This window comes from Arachis hypogaea, chromosome 4 (genome assembly GCF_003086295.3).
Source record: "Arachis hypogaea cultivar Tifrunner chromosome 4, arahy.Tifrunner.gnm2.J5K5, whole genome shotgun sequence".
In the NCBI taxonomy this organism is placed as follows: domain Eukaryota; kingdom Viridiplantae; phylum Streptophyta; class Magnoliopsida; order Fabales; family Fabaceae; genus Arachis; species Arachis hypogaea.
Genome location: NC_092039.1, coordinates 999,262 through 1,015,767, shown reverse-complemented (window position 1 = coordinate 1,015,767; position 16,506 = coordinate 999,262). Strand labels below are relative to the sequence as shown.

The 16,506-nt window shown below is 32.3% G+C and overlaps 2 protein-coding genes across 2 annotated transcripts; both read right to left on the bottom strand.

Moving 5' to 3' along the window:
- Window positions 1–235: 235 nt before the first annotated feature.
- Window positions 236–8,700, bottom strand: LOC112795598 (membrane-associated progesterone-binding protein 4). The gene is made up of 8 exons (XM_025837608.2): window positions 8,204–8,700; window positions 8,055–8,131; window positions 7,789–7,860; window positions 7,501–7,538; window positions 5,769–5,812; window positions 3,949–3,995; window positions 1,933–2,107; window positions 236–710 (listed from the first exon to the last, which is right to left on the bottom strand). Exons 1-8 carry the CDS (start codon window positions 8,324–8,326, stop codon window positions 543–545), a joined length of 744 nt encoding a protein of 247 aa, XP_025693393.1. The 5' UTR covers window positions 8,327–8,700; the 3' UTR covers window positions 236–542.
- A 736-nt stretch (window positions 8,701–9,436) lies between these two features.
- Window positions 9,437–12,662, bottom strand: LOC112795597 (choline-phosphate cytidylyltransferase 2). The gene is made up of 8 exons (XM_025837606.3): window positions 12,429–12,662; window positions 12,238–12,351; window positions 12,027–12,122; window positions 11,840–11,882; window positions 11,337–11,492; window positions 11,162–11,230; window positions 10,047–10,157; window positions 9,437–9,962 (listed from the first exon to the last, which is right to left on the bottom strand). The coding sequence occupies exons 1-8, from the start codon at window positions 12,542–12,544 to the stop codon at window positions 9,750–9,752; spliced, it is 918 nt and encodes a 305-aa protein (XP_025693391.1). The 5' UTR covers window positions 12,545–12,662; the 3' UTR covers window positions 9,437–9,749.
- Window positions 12,663–16,506: the final 3,844 nt, after the last annotated feature.

Below are 16,506 nucleotides of genomic sequence, written 5' to 3'. Positions count from 1 at the left end.
GAATGTAACAAGTGCTACTATGACATTATTTTCATTATGGAAATGAAACTTGCATATTAGTTATTATAATTTATCTTCAATCAGGTGGTGCTTTTATTTGCAAATTAATAATTGCACGTTGCAAAACATGATCATAGTAAACTTATCAATTGCATTCTTGTCAATTTGATTAATCAACCACGATTTCACATACTATTTTCCTACAACTAAGAAAAAAAAGAGGAGAATGAAAAAGTTGAAAATAAATTGGATTGTTAACCATTTAATTGATTTTGATGGTAGGGATAAAATTAGAACTAATGAAATATTTTAAGGATAAAATTACAATAAACTAAACATTGTAGAGGTATGTTTAGAATTTTTTGAAAACTTAAAAGACAAAATATATACTTTGTGTGATGCATATGTTCTATACCTGTTGGATTAAATTGAACTCTTCTAAACTTGACTATCAATCAACACTACAATAAATTAAGATTTTAACGATGATATTCAAGCACAAATATGTCCAAAGTATTCGTCTATTGGACATAGATTCTTCTTTAAACTTTGCACCTATTGGCATGGTAATCACATCCTTCATATACCTCCAAACCCGGTTGGTTCAACTGAGATTCTTCAAAGCAAGCACAGCGCTTACTCATCTTTCCGGTCAAAGCGATTTCTAGTGGCCTCTGGACCATCCTAGGGTGGCCAACGTCACACCATACCTGACCAAAAGAGGAAACTTGTGTCATAACTTCTAAACAATCTATGTTAGCAATGGATAGTTTAACTAGAAAAATATGTCGATGATTTCACTGGCAACAAATCTATTTTTGTCCCAACCCATTGTGAAGCAAAACAAATTTATAGAAGCTTAATCCCAGTTAGAACAGCTATCCTTTTTCAATCATACATATAAACCTGCTGTTTCATACCATTCAATTATGATATCAAGAGCCATGTCATAATTAGATGTTTCCACCAGAAAAAAAAGTTCACACAGAAAAAAGTTGTGTTGTACGAAATATTTCATAGAACCAAAGAGCAGGTGGTAAGTGCTTCCTTTTCATAGTCACCGGTACATGATAAGTTGTATATTGAAAGCTTCAATTCTTAAAAAAGAAGTGCACACTGCAGTCGAGTCAAACAAGAACAAAATAGCCCTTTTTTTTCACCTTCACAAAGCCTTGTTTATTTATTATGATAATAAAAGAAGCATAATATAACAATCAACTGCACTCTAGTACAATGATGCAATTAAAGACGCGGAAAATGGGGTTACAACTTACAACTAATGAGAAGACTCAAGATAGTGTGGTAGAAGAATTTCCTATTGGTGTAGGACTACATCAAGAGTTATTTATAAACCCATAAACTATTGAACCCTATCAGGTCTGTAAAGACACCATTCACACTTATCTCTCTTGACCGCCTCATGTGTGCTCTGTTTAGATTTAATTCTACTTCTCGTCACTTGTCTATTTGATAGAAGAATACATGTCATTTAAGCACAATTTTTTCAACCTACTTAATTAAGATTATTGCAATTTGGTGATTGCTATGGTGCCTAAAAGTGTTTGTCTAACTTATCAAAAAAGGTTAAAAATCAATATTTAATTTTAAAAGTATAGAAATAAATAATTATTAAATATTCAAAATTTGCCATAAAAAATAAGTTAGGCAAAAGTTAGACACCAAGTTATAGACACCATAGAATTCACCTTGCAATTTTCACTAGATTCTCTCATTTATTTTTCCTTTTGGAGCAGCAATAAACTATTTTGATTTGCTGAAGAATGGTGTTTGGTTGAAAAACTGAATAAATAAAAAAGAAATCAAGTAACCATGGCTCACCCCCTATATGAATGCAATTGGTTTTGGGGGCCGAAATGTCAGTTAATAAAAGCAACTCAGTTATTCATCTAAAATAATGACAGCACTTGATACCTCGCCACCCTCATCTTGGCTCCATCTTGAATTGCACGAAGGTAATTTAGCTTCTTCAATCTTCTGCTTGTCTAGAAGCTGTGCACCTCTGGCAGCCTTTGCTTCAACTCCTTTCATATATTTGGTTGGATTCCCTTGGCCATCATAGTATCGACCTACTAGCTTGCCAACATACCTATAGAAGCATGAATGAAGAGTTGAGTAAACATTCTGGCAATATGCTGTGAGATAGAGAAGCAACAGTAGCATAAAACATATATTTCCTTATGCCAAGACATAAGCTGCAAAATGGTTGATAGGGATAGCCACAAATAATTAATAAATAAATAAACGAATAATATAAAATTCCCACAACCAAGATATTAATATAAAAACTAGGCCTTGTTCCACTAGACAAAGCCAGAACACCTTATATTAATGAAGGCATAAAAAGATTATTACAACAGGTAGATATGCAAGCTTTTAGGGTGTCTTTGACATCCTGCTAGTGCTCAGCTCATGGTTTATTTTAATGGTGTTCTTTTATCCGACATAAAAAGGGATTGCCATGCATTGCTGCGTGGTCTATTTGATTTCTGCATTTTATGAGGATGCTTTATCATCTTTAGTACTTTTCTCTTCTATGGTAATAACATTGTGTTTCAATTAAACAAAAAAAAGCTTCTGGAAAAATTACAACAACTCTAACAGAAGAAAAATGATTTCCAACCGATGGTCATTTATCAGAATTATAGTCCAAATTTAAGATCTCATTAATAAATTCATCACTGAAACTGTAACTGTGTAACATAACAATGACATTTTGATAAACAAAAAAAGGTTTCAGGTGGTACCAACTTAATTTCTTTTGTTTTTCCCCCTGAAGCACGTTACCAAAATGGCCTAAAATTATAAAATACTTTCCTTACCCATGCACATGAAATAGTACAGCCATTTTCTAGAAGCTATTATATTAAGAAATAAAAAGCAAAAGAGCAGCAGAGAAGCTGCTTCATCTCCATGCTTATAGAACAGCCCATGAAACGCTGATTACCATAACAGAGGCCATACAAGCCTGCAGCAACAGCACATTGCTAGGACTATGAAATTGTATGAAACAAATCATCTGATATTAATCCACTGTGCCTTAATAGACAAACTAAAGATGTGGCTTGAGTGGCATCGAGAGAGAGAGAGAGAGAGAGAGAGAGAGAGCAGGAACTTCAGATGATTTACAAGATTTGGAAATCAAAAGACTTACAGAAAATCAACTCTTAAAGTTTTCAAGATTTAAATTTTCTTTGTTGCATTGGCAGAAAACTTGGTAGAATCAAATAAAACCAAAAGGGGACTGCCAAAAATGAAGAAGCCTAATACCTATAGACTAAGATTGACCATTCACATGCATAAAAAACAGATTTCCACAAATAAAATAAAATAAAAGGATGGATGTGAATTAAGAAATCCGAAGGTTAAATCCCAATCTATATTACACAAAGTATAACTTGTAATATGTTAAGTATCAAAGGAAAGTGGGAAACCACACCTTAAAAGCTAGTTGTTAAGTGGGAAGAACCAATCTCCTTAAATACAACGTCAAGCATCCCACACTATCCGATGTAGGACTTTGGGCACGCCATAATACCCATGTCCATAACAATACACCAACCTTGGAGAGCTAACATCCATGGCAGCTTCACTCTATCGACACTGATCAAGTGGTAGCCACTTTGCTATCGACTATCAATATTCGATATTCACATTAATCCAGCCTACAGATAGCCCTTTCCATGGTGCCGACAACCAAGACTTTGATACCATTGTTAGGTATCTAAGGAAAGTGGGAAACTACACCTTAAAAGCTAGCTGTTAAGGGGGAAGAACCACTCTCCTTAAATAGAAAATCAAGCATCCCATACTACCCAGATGTGGGACTTTGAGCCCCTCATAATGCCCAAGTCCCTAACATAATACAGTATTATTTATGAGTAACTTCTTTCTGATTAAGAGACTAGGTTTTGTAGAATGAAAACTCACTTATAAGTTTTGAAGTAGAAATCCCTCCATTCAACAACGCTCTTTACCTGCCATCCACAGTTTAATACATGAGTCCTTGATATTACATTTACATATGACAAATTCAAATAAATCAGGACAGTTTTAAATTAAACAAGAGTATGAAACAAGAAGAAAAGAACAAGAAGATTGATGTAGATGCTTAGAATACGATATGCAACCAAGAGACTTATCAACTATTTAAATCACTAGATTTCTATTGAAACTAATTTTCATCAGCAATCTTGACAATTTGATACATCATATGAGTAGCCCAACTGAAAATGTTTCAGTCTTGAGAGGCCTAAGAAGATTAAAAGTTGGAGGTGTTCAATTTGGAGGCCTAAGAAGGTTAAAAGTTGGAGGTCCAGGATTTTTAAGAAGCAAGCTAAGGTAAAAAATAACACATGTTCAAATCTATATACCCTCTTAAATTGGAAAATTAGAAAACTCATGCTCATGAAAACACAAAGTGTACTTATGGAGTTCAACTATGTTACACCCTGTAACACTAAAGTAAATCCTGATGTAAATCGTACTATAGGAGTTACCCAGGTAAGGTGAGACCTCAATGCATTGTATATGCAAGGAAATCATAATCTAAATGACAGGGAATCTGCTGCCCTTTTGATACACTTAGGTCTCCTTGATGATTTTCCTTTCTCTTCTAACCCATAAGGATATGGTCTCTTGACTCCCATGGTAGTTTCAATTGTAAATCCTTTTTTCAATTTCTAACACAAATCTTAAATACAATCTGTTTCCATGTAGACTACCCAACTTGGAACTTGGAAGTCCAAAGCTCCCTCCCTCTAAATCAAATCTTTTATATGGATAGTTGTGCTTAATAGAATTAATGCCAATTACATGTTGCGGGTTCGAAGGCCACATAGGACTATCTCCCTTGATGTGTGGGGTAAATAAGAATCAAATTTCACATCTATTTTTGCATTGTCCCTGTGATTTTATGGAACAATTTGTTTAGTATCTCTGATGGATGTTGGGTTCCCACTAACTAGGTTTGTTTGGTACCGAAGTAGGAAAGAAGCAAAATCTTTGTGGAATTGAGAATTCTTCTAGTACAAGAAACAGATTGGGAACAGAAAAGCAGCAAATCATATTGACCATAGTTGTCAAATCCCGAATTGTTTCTCCTCGTCTTAATGAAATTCCTCTTTTATTTAAAAAAAAAAAAGAAAAAGAAAAAGGGACAGAGGGAATTGTATACGTTCCAGGGGAGGGTGTGTGACACTCATAACTTGTTAGAGGTGGTGGGGTGGGGGTATATAAGATGTGGGAGGATGCGGACAGGAACAATCAAAATTACTGGGACTTAGACTCACACTGGGGGAGAGAATCAAGCCTCTCAAAACGCTGGCACTATTACTCTTTCTTCTCTTCTTTATTTTGTACTAATACATGAAGGAGGGTAAAACCACTCTGGTTGTACTTCATATCCTGCAGTTTCAGCAATTATTTTACTATAATTTTACCTTCACTTGATACCAGTTGTTACAAACATCTGCGCCTTCCATTATATTAGAACCATACTTTTGTCCTACTATATTTCTCCAATATCCTAGGCACACTTTCTATATGAGAGTTGCTAAGCTCCAGGTGTTCTAACTAAGCCAAAAGATATAAATTTGAGATTGAAATAAAAGTAGAAGTTAAATATCAGCAATTCTTTCTATGATTCAAGTTAAATATACTAGGAACTAGAGAAATATTCTAAAATCAAATGCACACGGAAAATTCTTTTAATCTCTAAGTGAATAAAGTTAAAGAACAAAAGAAACTACCTCAGTGCTTGAGAGACCACGCAATGAGTCAGTTAGTCCATCTCCTGCATGACCAACAAAAAGGAAGATAAAGAATTAAGACATTTAAAAACTATCAAATAACCCCTAGCCCCTCTTTTCTTTGTTTTTTTATTTTTCCCAGAAGCAGCACTGGAGGAAGAGATTTGGTGCAACACAACCATAGCAATCCTTCAAAGAATATTTTTTAAATTAGTTAAGACTTTCATGATAAAGAAAAGGCATCAATTTAAGGACAAATTCATGTCTAGTTACACCTTAGAGGCACTTATAAGGGACCAAAGTAATGTCTCAAAATATTTGAAGGAATAAGCTGATGCATATATATCTTTGAAGGAGTAATTTGAGTGTTCACTCTTCATTTAAATCCCTTTCAATTTTCAAGCATTCCTTTCCTTCTTCTACTCACTTATTTATTGTTTCTCTTTAATAAAATTCTCATTATTATTGAAAACAGAATTAGATGACCTTCAAGGTTGTTGAAATATAAATTAATACAAGATACAATCGCAACTCATAAGCAAAAGAACATTATTTTACTTACCAAAAGTTTCCTAAAACGAAAGTATAAAGAAAGTCCATGGTTAAGCAAACAAATGTAAAATCTGATGATTAAAAATAGAGAAAGAAGAAAACCAAAGTGTTCAAGAACAAAACTGATTCTGTTTAGTTATCTAGTATCTATTATTTTATTATCAGAATACGTAAGTGCAATTTAAGACAATATGAACATGAGAGATCTTCGAAAGACTCTTTCTACAATATATATTGGAAAATAGTAGATCATCAACATCTTGAACCAATAAGACCGTATCAAATATTGCAAAATCACAACTAAATATAACACAGAAAGTAAAACAGAATGTTTGATCAAGAAAAGTTATTTCGGTTTGGATAATTTGGAAAATTTTATTTTTGGGGAGAGCATATCTTTTGTTGCGAAGTTTTCTAAAAATTTCAAAAATGCCCTAACGTTTAATTTGATTCAATTTTACCCCTAACATTTGAAATAAGTTTTATCACCCTACATGCAGCTTACATAATATTTGGTTGTGTCAATGTCACCAGTTTTCTTGCAGGAAAAGAATTTTCTAGTTTAATATGTAAATATTAGATAGTAACTTTGCAAAATCTTTGAGGTGAAAACAGTGTTAACCCCACTCTAATACCACTCAAATCTTTCTAACATGTTTCCACAAGGAAAAAAATTGTAATACTACTTGATCACATACGACTTTGCATGGACAAAATAATTATGACCAATATCTCAGAATGGACTTCCCAAGCAAAAGATTATTTAAAGTGAAAGATTAAATGTCTTTCAATATGTAATTGCGAAGTTACCATTGGTGTCTGAAAAGACATTCCACCTACATGTCTAATACAATCATACAAACCAGACTAATAAAAGCCTTATCAATACGTACACCATCTTTAATACTCACCAACTTCTAGTTATTCAATTTCTCAGAACAAAACAATAAGTAAATGGTGTGTGAATCAGTCTAAAACTTACGCAGCCAATCTTATGACACGACAACAGAAACATTTAGCCTAAGCATTAGGATTAAAAGAATAGAAAACATAATGAAGGAGGAAAAAAGCATAAAAGAGCTCCAGAAGTAAAGAATTCCTTGCCATTGCCACAAACAAAAAAGGAATAACAATGCATTATTTAATCATTAGAAAACAACAACACACATAACTCTACTACCTGTGAAGTTTCCAGATACAAATGCACGAGAAGCATCCCTGTTTTAATCAAGTTGAAAAGAAAACACTGTCAATATGAGTAATCGAGAAATTGGGGATGTGTTTATGAGACTCTAGTTAGAGCAAGAGGGAAAGGGAGAAAAGAGGAGGAGTTTAAAAGAATGTGGTTGTGAATCCATTTGACTCTTCAAACCGTTTTCTTTCTCTCCAAAATTCAAACCGAGTCTCACAAAAACACACCCCCAAATGAAATATTTCATACAATTCTAAGATCAACAAAGAAACATGCCTTCCAGCAAAATGATTGTATCCCCCTCCTGCACCATAATGAGATTTTCCTTTGGTTACATCAAACACAGATCTATTTCCAACAAAAGAAAAAAAAAACATAATAATAAATATAAGAGTAAGCAATCTAATCACGAATTCACGAGCAGACTCAACACGGTGCAAAACATATAGGTAGCTCACTACTTCAATAAATTACGAGTGACAACGCCAGTCAAAGAAACCCTAATTTTTTAGAACTATGAGATAGAAAACAGAGAGTAATACCCGAGAATTCCTAGAAGGATTGGCAACCGTTCGTCAGTTCCGTTGAATAAAGCAAGTTCTTCAGCACTGAACAACCTCTACCAGACAAAAAATGAAGAGTCAAAATTGAACAAGCACGGATAGAAATCTCGGAAATCCAGAATCCAAACCTGGGGAGTGTAGAATTTGGGGGAGAATGTGAGAAGGAGAGCAGCGAGAAGAACCAAAAGAGCAATCCCTGAAAGGGGAGAGGTTACTATACTCTTCAATGACATCTTGTAGAAGTAGTTCATTCAGTTTTCAGACATAGTGGCACCGAAAGAAACAGCTCAAAGTTTAGGTCAAACTAGAGACAAGCTTTGGAGGATAATCTGACTACCCCAAGATTGGGATTGTACACTAATTCCACTCCTAAGTTTCAATTGCACTATTTTGGATTTCAGAATAAAATTTGAACTGTATAATCGTCTTCAATGATCAATGATCGATTATAGAATAAGTTATCCACTCTGACTATAAAATAAGTTATGATTAAACCGAAACCTAAAACATAGTTATCATAACTGAATTAATAATCGAACCGATCAGATTAGTAGATCGTCGGATTATTGGTTCAATCAGTAAATCACAGATTGAATCGATTGACAACAATAATAATCATGACCATAGATAAAAAAATATCATAATCATAGAGTTATAGTCACCAAAAAATAGGTCACGGATAGAAAATTATGACCTAAAGTCAAAAAGAGTAATCATCCATGATCATGATTTTTATTAGCTATGATCTATGAGGATTTGGATCCTCTAAATTTTAAATTTTATTTTAGAGAATAAAGTGTGATTTCTCATCATTTATTTCATAAGTGGGATAAAAAAAAATATGAAAAAGAAATTATTCAAATGTGAGATATCACACATTATCTTCTAAAGTAAAAATTTAAAATTTAAAAGATCTAAATTCGAATCTATGATCATATTTTTAAATTGTGATCATAGATAAAAAAATGTTGTAGTAAATGTTAAAAAAGAATACAAAATGTCTTACTAAATTGTCAGATTGAAACTTGATATATACAGAAGAAAAGTAAAACCAAAGAATCAGTTGTGGTTTCATCACTTTTTTAGTTTTTTTTTTTAAATAAAATCTACTTATACTACTAAAATATACTAACATGTAACTCTATTACCAAATATACTAATATACATATAGTGTCTTTAGTATTGTGTCTAACTTATTTAAAAAAATTAATAAATAATGTTTAATACATTTTAATATTGTGTCTAACATATAGTATTGTGTCTAACATATATGTTCACTTTTTATGTGAGTATTTGCCCTTGACATTTTTATGGATTTGGATGTGATAGTAAAAAGAGAATAATGGTTTGAAGATTGAAAATTAGGGGAAAAAAGGCCAGGGAGACGATGTGAATATTTACCCCATCTCATAATCTTTTACATGAAGCTAAACATGAAAAATTAAACAAGATTTTTAAGTTCTATAGTCAACCATATACACTATTTTCATGTATATTAACATGTATGTGCTCAAAAGTTTGACCAAACTTGTGAAATGGGTAGCCAGGCCACTTCTATGACCCTACCATGATCCAAGATAAACTATAGAATTTTATAAACAACAAATAAAATCAGTTTGATATGCACATACTGCCAAGAACCACAAATTAACAACTTTATTTGTTAATGTGTGACTATGTTTTCTTCTCATCCTTTTCAATAATATGGGGATTGAGTTCTTCATCACCAAAATACTCTTCAAAATATTCTTCATCACTATCATCTTCATCATCATCATAATACTCTTCCTTATCATCATCTTTATCACCCTCTCCACTTTCTAAATGAAATGCAGCTGATTGTGGACCTCTTAACCTTTCTTGAATTTGATCTATGATCACTGTCCCCTGATATATTAACAAGAAATATCAAAGAATAAGAAAGGAAAAAAAATTATACTAGTTATATATGATGTTAACAAATTAGCTTACCATCTTATGAAAACCTTCTTCAAACATCTCTAAAAATCCAGCAACCAAACGATCAGCATTTTCCACCCATTCATTAGGATGCATACCAGCATTCTTTGCAACAATTTGAATCTGGATGAACAACGAAAATTTTTATGTCCATTATATTTCCAATATATTACAAGAAATTTAAAAATGTGTGCTATAAAAATAAATATGAATCCATGAGCAACAAAAAACTTCTTAATTTATGTTAGAGTAAACGCCAAATAGATTTCTGAAGACAAATAAGTCATCGACTAATTAAAAATACAAAAATATTTTTCATTTTTTAAAACGTGTGACATCTAAGTTCTTTCGGGGGACCGATTTGTCCTTATATATTTTAGACGAAAGGACTTAAATATCTCATATTTTAAAAAGTCAAATACGTTTTTATATTTTCAATCAATTAATAACTTATGTTTCTTTGAATTAAAAAATTACAGACCTATTTGCCTTTCTCTCTTTTTTGTTAAAACCTTTTGCTTTGGCATTTTACTTCTATGAAGAAGAATCCAAATTAACATTGCTCTTCTCTTAAATCTTGCATTCATCAAATACACTATACAAAGTAACTAATGGCTGGCACTAAGGTGTACCGATTCTACTCTTTTACATATTGAAGTTGCATATCTGTTTAGATTAACATATAATTGAGATTAAGCACCAAAATTGTTTAATCTAAAATACTTTTGTATACATTCATAGTTAGTTTTATGACATAATTGGGACAGAACCCATCAATGGAAACACCTTTGCTCATTTGAAGTAAATATATATAATGTGCAAAATAGTGAATTGCAAAAGTAATAATATTACTTCTTTCTAGAACAATGACTTAGGCTCATTCTGTTTTATTATATCTCTACAATAGTTTGGTCCAACAATCCTAAAATTCTTATATACTAAGAAAAACTATACCTCCACAATCACCTTCAACAATCAACATAGCATTCTTCTCATTATTCCCTAAGGCCACTTTCTTTCACATACATATCCAAAAAATTGAAACTTTTATGGTTGTGCACATTATGTAAGATCTATACTAACATTATAGATAGCACTAGTTAGATAAGCTAATGAATTTCACTAACCTTTTCTTGTTGTTCTTTTACTTTCTCTTGTAAGGTTTTCAACCTCCTATTCACTCTCAATCGCTTTTCCTGTTTATATCAATACGACCATAGCAATAAGAAATCAGCTCCTTCAAAAAAGGTAGACAAATTGATGTTAATAAAAATAAATGAATCAATCATCACTTAATCCCACCTTAACATAGCTTACACCAAGATCTTTCCTTGAGTAGCCACGATCCAAGTTTCGTAATACATATTGGTTATAATCTTTTACAATCCTCATTATCACATCTGAAGTAGATATCCCTTCAGTCCGTTTCGTTTCCTTAAATTTTCCAACAGCCTTAACCTACATAACAGATCATTTGATAACTTTTACTTACTCAGAAACTCTTAGAGTCAGCAATTTTTAGTATTGTTTGCCATTATTTAACTAGTGTAAATACTAAATTATCTTTAACAAATAAATTTTATTAATTTATGTATGTAAATTCTAAAAGATGTGAGTGCATAATGTATTAATCATATGTACAAACTCTGATAAACATAGCTGGAAACTATATGTTTTTTTGTGCAAATTTTCGGTATAAATCAATTAAAAATAATAATATTTACTGGCCATATTAAATTATTCTTACTTATTTTGTAAAACATAAAAAAAATAGTAATATTGAAGGGAAATGTCCTTATACATACAAATTCATAAACATCATTTCCTGCACCACTGGTATCTGCATATCTGTATAGAACATATACAAGAATGTATATTATACATTCAGTATAGGCACATGTAATCAAAGATGCAAAGCAATTTTACACCACAAATCCAAAAAAATACAAAACCACAATTTGAAGAATGGAATTTAATTTCTAAGAATCTTACGGAAGAGAATCATGAGCGACATAGTCAATTTTGTGCTTGTCAAGAAACTCTTGATTGATAACCCAAGGTGCATCTGGAATGACTTCATCCACCCATCTGCTTAAAATTCACATTAAAAATAAATTAAACCATACATATATTTATATAAAAATACATTAATAACTGATTTTAGTGTGCGAATATCATTTTTTATTAACATTAAAAGTCGCACTTGCAGTGACGAAGAGATTCATAACGTTCATCCTCGGTCATAACGGTTTTTCCTTTGTACTTGTGGGTCACTGCATCGCTACAGCATCCAACTAGAAGGTACGTGTTCGGAAATCTGAAACTCCAAAACGAAATATAATGAGGTAACGAAAGATTAGGTTGCAAAGGATATAACAATATGAGAAACTTAACGATTTCTTAGCTTGCTCGAGAGAACGGGCATGGCCGAAGTGGAAGAGATCATAAATTCCATCTGCGTAGACACGAACAGGACGATCCACAGGAGGAGGAGCTGCAGCAGACGCCATACTTGATCTCCTTCATTCACTCGTTTGCCCCTTTAATTTCTCTCTTTCTCCTTTTTGTATTTTTTTTTTCATTAGCTATCACATGCTAAATATGCGACTCTGCGTAACTCTCGTGTCCTATTTTGTTTTTTATTTGTATTAAAAAGTTCTCTTTCCAAACTGCTTAACCTAGATATTATTATTATTATTATTATTATTATTATTATTATTATTATTATTATTATGCACTGTTTTATCAATATTTAATCAATTCTAATAAATATTAAAGATTAATTAAATTTTTAGAGTATATATCTGTTACGGTGGGTAACCGGAGATTAATAGAATGGATGGCGTTGGCTGGTCCAAATGTATGAAGGAGGAGGGCTCCGAATGGATCCGCAACTCGGGAGGCTCCGTCCGACTTGTTTGTGTGAGGAAAGGGGGGTGGTACCTGCAAAGACACTCCGATGCCTAAGTTAGCAAGAGTGTGAGCAGGTCTAGAGAGTATTGGACTTAGAGATACCTGAGGGGTGTCAGTGTATTTATAGTGGTGAGCCAATAACCACCGTTAGAGTAGTGCCATATCTTTAGGGTGTTAACCGTCCCATTATCTTAGGGAGGTTAAGATATGGCTTGATGAAGCGGTTAGAGAGATTTTAGGGGCGATTACTCATTTGAATGAGTGTTTATCTGCCAGCTAATCTCGTGTCCGACTTCTTTAGGACAAATCGTAGTCAACACCGACTTCTTGACACCAGGTCGGTGCGTAGTAAGGCTCAATCCTCTGGACTAAGCCTTTCTTTTGGACCTGGGCCTTTATTATTGGGTCAGGGTATGAACAATATCTATTTTGGTCCTTAAAGAATTTCAAATTGGACACATTAGTCCCTAACTAAAATTAATTACTCGATTGGTCCCTAACAATTAACTCCGTCAGTCACTTAGACCTTTTACTCTGTTAATTCTAACAAAGGACAAAATAATCCATGACAACTCTAACAGGGGACAAAATGGTTCCTGATCTCATCTGTTTGGAAACGACACTGTTCTCTCCCAATTTCCATCATATCTCGCATAACACTAACAGTCTAATACTGCAATTTCAAATTACACAATGCACACTCTATAAATTTAATGTTCACAAGAAAAAAAATTCTCAACTTGTTCTCAACCAATTCATACTCAGGAAACTAATACCTATGTCTCTTAACTAGTTGTCGTCTTCGATGGATCCCATGAATCCAGAAAGTAAGTCTGATTTGTTAAGACTTGTCGTCGTCATTCGCATCTCCCTCCTCCTCTACCCTAACATCTCCATGACCACATTGTCCACCACTCTGATTGCTTCTTTCACCTTCTTCTCCGAACCAATGTTCAGTAATCGCTTTAGTTTCCATATGAGTGGCAATGGCGACATTACTCGTTGTTATAGCTTGGATGCGAGGTCGAAGCTGTGCCAACTTAGACTCCGAGAAAGAAGGAATGAAGCACTCGGTATCTATTTCAAATGAGAATTTGTATATGATGTTGAAGGAGAATCTTCTCATGATGTCCTATGTTCAACAATCTATATTGCTTGCCAAAGAGTGGAGAAAGGCGTGCCCTTGGAGTAGTTGTAGAACTTGGTCTTGAGGATGTCGTGGACGTTGTCGGGGTTGGAGGTAATGTTATCAAAGACGTGAAAATGGATGCTTTTAGTGGGTGAAGTGCAGAGGAGGTGGATGTACCAGTCACAAAGATTTATGAAGTATGTGGTCCATGACATGTTGAGGTAGGTGCGACACGTGTGACAATTACACCATGGCTTAATCTTGGAGTTAAAGAGGAGAAGGAAAAGATGGAAAAGAAGACTGTAAAGGTGAAGAAGGAGAATATGAATGTTAGGGTTATGCGAGATATGATAAAAATTGGGGAATAACAATGTCGTTTTCGAATAAAGGGGTCAGGTATCATTTTGTCCCTTGATAGAGTTGTCAGAGATCATTTTGTTCCATGTTAGAGTTTTTAGGGACCATTTTATCTTCCGTTAGAGTTGACGAAGCCAAAAACCTAATTGACTGACGGAATTAATTGTTAAGAACCAATCAAGTAATTAATTTTAGTTGGGGACTAAAATGTCTGGTTTGAAATTCTTTGAGGACCAAAATGGATATATACTCAAATTTTTTTTTTAATTTTAATAATATAAAATAAAATATTAATTCAAAAAAAAAGTTAATATTAATAAAAGGTATTAACTCTTAAAGGTGAGAGCCATTTGTGTTCACTATAGACATATGCATATTATTTTAAAGTTATGGATGTTAGTTTTCTAACGCTGCTAAAATTGCTTCATTTGGACATCTATAATTCAAGTTATGCTTGCTGAAGTATAAAGAAGTCAGAATTGACAACATTTACAAATTCTCTTTAAATGAATTGTACTTTTTTGGGAGGTTGTTTCCTTTTTTAGTTCCTTGGGAGATTGTTTCTTTTTGCATGCCATCTTCCTTGATTTTATCCGAAATTTCTTTGGTTGTTTTTCTCCTCTTTTATTATATTGCCTACAATCTTTTACAATTTTCTTCGCATACCAAAATTTAAAACAATTCTAAAAAATATTGATTAAAGTATAAAAATTTCAATTATAACAAAAAAATTATTAACTTTATTCAAAAAATTAATAAAAAAAAATTAAACATGCTCCTCCATCACACACTCAAGTTCAACCACGCCATTCAAACTCAATCATATTGCACAAGGCGTTACATGGGAAACAATAAAATAAAAAATGTTCCAACGTGAATTTTGGGTCTAAAAACATGAGCTTTAAATGTTAGGAAATTATTTTGATTTTCTAACTTATTTGTGGACAATACATATATTAATTATAATTATAAATTATGCTATTTTAAATTAAATGACTTATATAATGATAATTTCATTTATTGTTATAAATGCTAATTGAATAAGTTATTATTACTTTTGATTTGAAATTAAATGAGAATAAAACCGAATATTATCTCTTGTTCCTTAGATAATTATCTTTTTAGATTTTAGATATATTATCTTTTGGATTTTAGATACTATTTTATTTGGGCTTTAGGATTTAATGGGTGCCATGCTCAAATATAAATAAACCTTCATGATTTCGGTCTTCAATATACCAAAAGCTGCTTTTGTTGCTCTTTCTCCATTAAAAGAATTACAGTTCAGCCACCTAAAAATACAGAAGGTTTTGGTTGAGGAAGATCGAAAAAACCACAAAATTCAAATTCTTCCATCAATTTCTAACTCTTATGAATACATGTACGCTTCCGCATTATAATATTTTAGTGATTTAATATAGATGATCTGAATTATTAAAATTAATTTATTTCAAACAAGTGGTATCAAAACCATCTATAATTAATAATCAAAAATATCAATTTTTTTATTCTTTCGATTGATATATATGTGTATGTGCGTGTCATATATAGTACGAGCATAAGGATTAATTTATTTTAATGCCAATGCACTGGATTGCAATTCTTTATACACATACGTGTATTAATGGTTGTGCTACTGTAGATATATATGTATGGCTTTATTAAGGCTTTATTAGTATGCCTTTGAATATTATTGGGTGTATATACATATTATTGACCGCGCGTATATATATATTTCGATGTATCTATTTTTTTTGATATAATAATTGGTTTGTTTTGAAACATGAGTATAAAGTATTATTATGATGAATTCAGATTTAATTATGTGTGCTATTAGTTTGGTATAAAGTTAATTGATTATCCTTTTAGGATATAAAGATTATTATGTATATATAATTTATGTGAATATTAATTAATTCAAAAGGAGATTTATATTTGGTAAAGTTATATGTACATATTAATAATATTTGAATAATAAAAAAATATTATTTAATTGTTACGTAAAAGAAACTAGTAACAATTTGGATTAGTATATCCATCAATTTTATAAAGATTTGGTTTTGGAATAAATTG